General features: G+C 57.1%; 1 protein-coding gene across 1 annotated transcript in view; it reads left to right on the top strand.

The window, feature by feature from the left end:
- Positions 1-1287, top strand: part of SARS2 (seryl-tRNA synthetase 2, mitochondrial) — a gene marked incomplete in the record, with an annotated part of 17034 nt that extends 15747 nt beyond the window's left edge. Inside the window, 4 exon segments of the mRNA XM_014592953.2 lie at positions 272-365; positions 480-572; positions 674-739; positions 836-1287. Of these exon segments, the coding sequence (XP_014448439.1) occupies positions 272-365; positions 480-572; positions 674-739; positions 836-979 (397 nt within the window).
- Positions 1288-3309: the final 2022 nt, after the last annotated feature.

The following is a 3309-nucleotide window of genomic DNA, read 5'->3' as shown; positions in this document are numbered from 1 at the left end:
AAAAAAAAAGTTGGAGTATCCCTTATTACGGGAGGTGGGAATAGCCGTAGTGGACAACCCGTGGCCTCTGCCGCCTGCCCGTCCCAGGACCCCCGTCTCCCTTGCCACCCGTATCTCTCTTCCTGTTCGCCATGCTCACCTCCTCCTTTGTTACTGCCATTTTCCTCTTTCGTGGCCACCCATTCTGTCATCGCCTCCATTTTTCCTCCCTGCCCCACTTCCTCCACCTCACACCCACTGGCCTTCACCTCGCCTTCGTCCTTGGCTGCAGGGTCCTGGACATGCCCACTCAGGAACTGGGCCTTCCTGCCTACCGCAAGTTTGACATTGAGGCCTGGATGCCAGGCCGCGGACGCTTTGGAGAAGTGAGTACTGCCTCAGAGGGGACGCGGGGCGGGAAGGAGACTGGCCCACCCCCCAGCTGGTCCTCTCGGCCCACCCCCCAGCTTGTCCTCTCAGCCCACCCCACTGCGCCCCAGGTCACCAGTGCTTCCAACTGCACGGACTTCCAGAGCCGCCGCCTGCACATCATGTTCCAGACCGAGGCCGGGGAGCTGCAGTTCGCCCACACGGTGAGGGCCTGCCCACCTCCTCTGCTCCCTAGACACCTCCCCACACATACGCCCGGCCAGGGCTGGGCCGGCACCTAGCTCTGAGCCTGCCTCCCTCCCAGGTGAACGCCACAGCCTGCGCTGTCCCCCGCCTCCTCATCGCCCTCCTGGAGAGCAATCAGCAGCAGGTGAGGGGGTCGAGGAAGCCCAGTGGCGAGGTGGGGGGTGGAGGGTGGAGGCTTGGTACTTGCAGAGTCCTGAGTCCTGCTCTGTTCTGTCCCCAGGACGGCTCGGTCCTTGTACCCCCTGCCCTGCAGCCCTACCTCGGCACCGATCGGATCACAGCCCCCACCCACGTGCCTCTCCAGTATATCGGCCCCAACCAGCCCCAGAAGCCCCGGCTTCCTGGGCAGCCTGCTGCCAGCTGAGAACCCACCCACGATGGGGTTGCTCTGCTCCCTGGGGCCCAGGGGACCCTGGCCAACTGGATGCGTCCTAACATCTGCGTTCCTCACACAGCTCCACCCCTGGGGCCCAGACTCCAGGGCCCACTTTTCAGAATCTGCCAATGGCTCTGTTGTCACTGGGCACCCCACCACCGTAGGAAGCTGGACATCTAGGGACTTCAAAGATCTAGGATGAGAGGAGGGGAGGAGGCCTCCATGCCCCCTTCCTTTTTCCTTCCTCAAAAGTCCCTAGTAGGGAACCAGCAGTTAGCGTAATGGCTATGTCGCTGGACTCCCATGTAGTCGACCGCGGTTCGCGTCCCGGACCCGGTGGCTTAAAACTCACGCCGGGTGCGTGTGCGTGCGTGCCCAAGATCCCGAGAGGAGAATGGAGGAGAAGGGATTGCAGCGTGACCATCCCCCCTGGGGGGTGATTTCTCGCTTTCTGTCTCTATGTCTCTCTCTGTCTGTCTGGCGAGTGCACGCGCCCTATAGTGAAAAAAAAAAAACTCTCAAAAATAAAAAAAGTCCCCAATAAACAGGCATAACAAAGGCTTCTCTGGGTCTGTGTGCACAGGAGATGCCCCTGCCCAACTTTGCAGAAGGTCGGGGTGACCACTCAGAGGCAATCGTCAGAGGGTCTGTGGGTGCGAGGAACGTCCCACCACCCCCAGAGCACAGGGAAGGTGGCTTGGGGTGACCAGGGCAGCTGAGATGAGGCCAAGTCCTTTCCCTTCCTTGGGGACAAGCCAGTGACCCCAGCCTCAGCACCCCCCAAATCCTCACTCATGCTGCTGCCCTCTTGACTCAGGATGCCAAAACTGGGTCCCAGGAGGCCCCACAACTCAGTGATGCCAAAACTGAGCCTCTGTTGATCTTGCCTAAGCCCCCTGTCCCCTAGGCTGCCCTCCCAGTGGCTCAGGCCGTAATAATACTTTTTCCCTCCATTATCCTTTCCCTCACATCCAGTTCATTAGCAAACCTAAAGTTCACCTTCAGAATATTCCAGTTTTCCATTGCTTTCTGCTCCCTAGGCCCTGTGCTGCTCCTCTCCTATTACCTCCCAGGGGATAGTCAGAGATCTCCCGTCTCTCGGCCCCATCCTGCCACCAGCCAGAGGGACCTGCGAACACGAGGTGCCCCTGCTCAGCTTTCCTGTGGCCCCACTCAGAAGGATGAGGTGGTCAGCCAGGCTGGCCATGGCCTTCCTCTCAGCCTCGCTCTGCCTCCCCGCCCCAGCCTTCTAGCTGTAGGCTCCTGCCTCGGGCCTTTGCACTTGCTGGCCCCCATCCTGTGCTATTTTCCCCCCTAAATTTTGTGTGCTGGCCTCCATTTTTATTTTGTGTTAAAAGTATTTGCTTTTTTTTTTTTTTTTTGCTTTTTTTAAGAAGTATTTATGGGAACCAGCAGTTAGCGTAATGGCTGTCGCTGGACTCCCACGTAGTCGACCACGGTTCGCGTCCCGGACCCGGTGGCTTAGAACTCACGCCAGGTGCGTGTGCGTGCGTGCCCAAGATCCCAGGAGGAGAATGGAGAAGGGATTGCGGCTTGACCATCCCCCTGGGGGGTGATTTCTCGCTTTCTGTCTCTATGTCTCTCTCTGCCTGGCGAGCGCACGCGCCCTATAGCGAAAACCTCTTAAAAAAAAAAGAATTATTTATTTTCATTTGACCAGATAGAGTAAGAGAGAGAAAGAAAGTGAGAAAGCAAGCCGCCAGGTCCAGGACTTGAACCGCAGTTGGCCATGTGGGAGTCCGGTGCCCTTAACCACCATGTCACTTCCTGGCCCCTGTATGTGCTTATTTAATGAGCGAGCAGGACAGGCAGCCCCAGCAGGGTCCCCACTCCATCTCAGCCCCCCCACCCTCGATCGTGAAGATGCATGCACACCTGGTATGCTCGGGGAGGTCCCAGAACCCCAACCCAGCATCTTTCCACATTGTCGGTTCTGTGTGTCACTGCAATCCCACTGCCTGCCCCACCCGCTACTCTTTTTAAGGATTCCAATTTTTTTCGGAGGTGGGGAGGGTGAAAAATCAGCAGGAGACCAGCAGGTGATGTGGTGGTTAAGCCAACTGTGGTTTGAGTCCTAGACCTGGTGGCTTGAAAAAATCAAACTGGGCATGTGGTCATGTCACGTGTGCACACATGCCCAAAATCCCAAGAGGAGAATGGAGAAGGGATTACAATGTGGCCATCCCCTAGTGATTTCTCACTTCCCCTCTCTCTGTCTCTCTGCTAAGCACACACTCCCTATGGCCAAAACCTTAAAAAAAAAAAAAAAAAAAAAAGGGGTTATTTGGGAAAGACCT

The sequence above is a fragment of the Tupaia chinensis genome, unplaced genomic scaffold, assembly GCF_000334495.1.
Source record: "Tupaia chinensis unplaced genomic scaffold, TupChi_1.0 Scaffold138910_1, whole genome shotgun sequence".
Taxonomy (NCBI): domain Eukaryota; kingdom Metazoa; phylum Chordata; class Mammalia; order Scandentia; family Tupaiidae; genus Tupaia; species Tupaia belangeri.
Note: the sequence above shows the minus strand (reverse complement) of the source record. Positions and strands in the feature narration are given on the sequence as shown.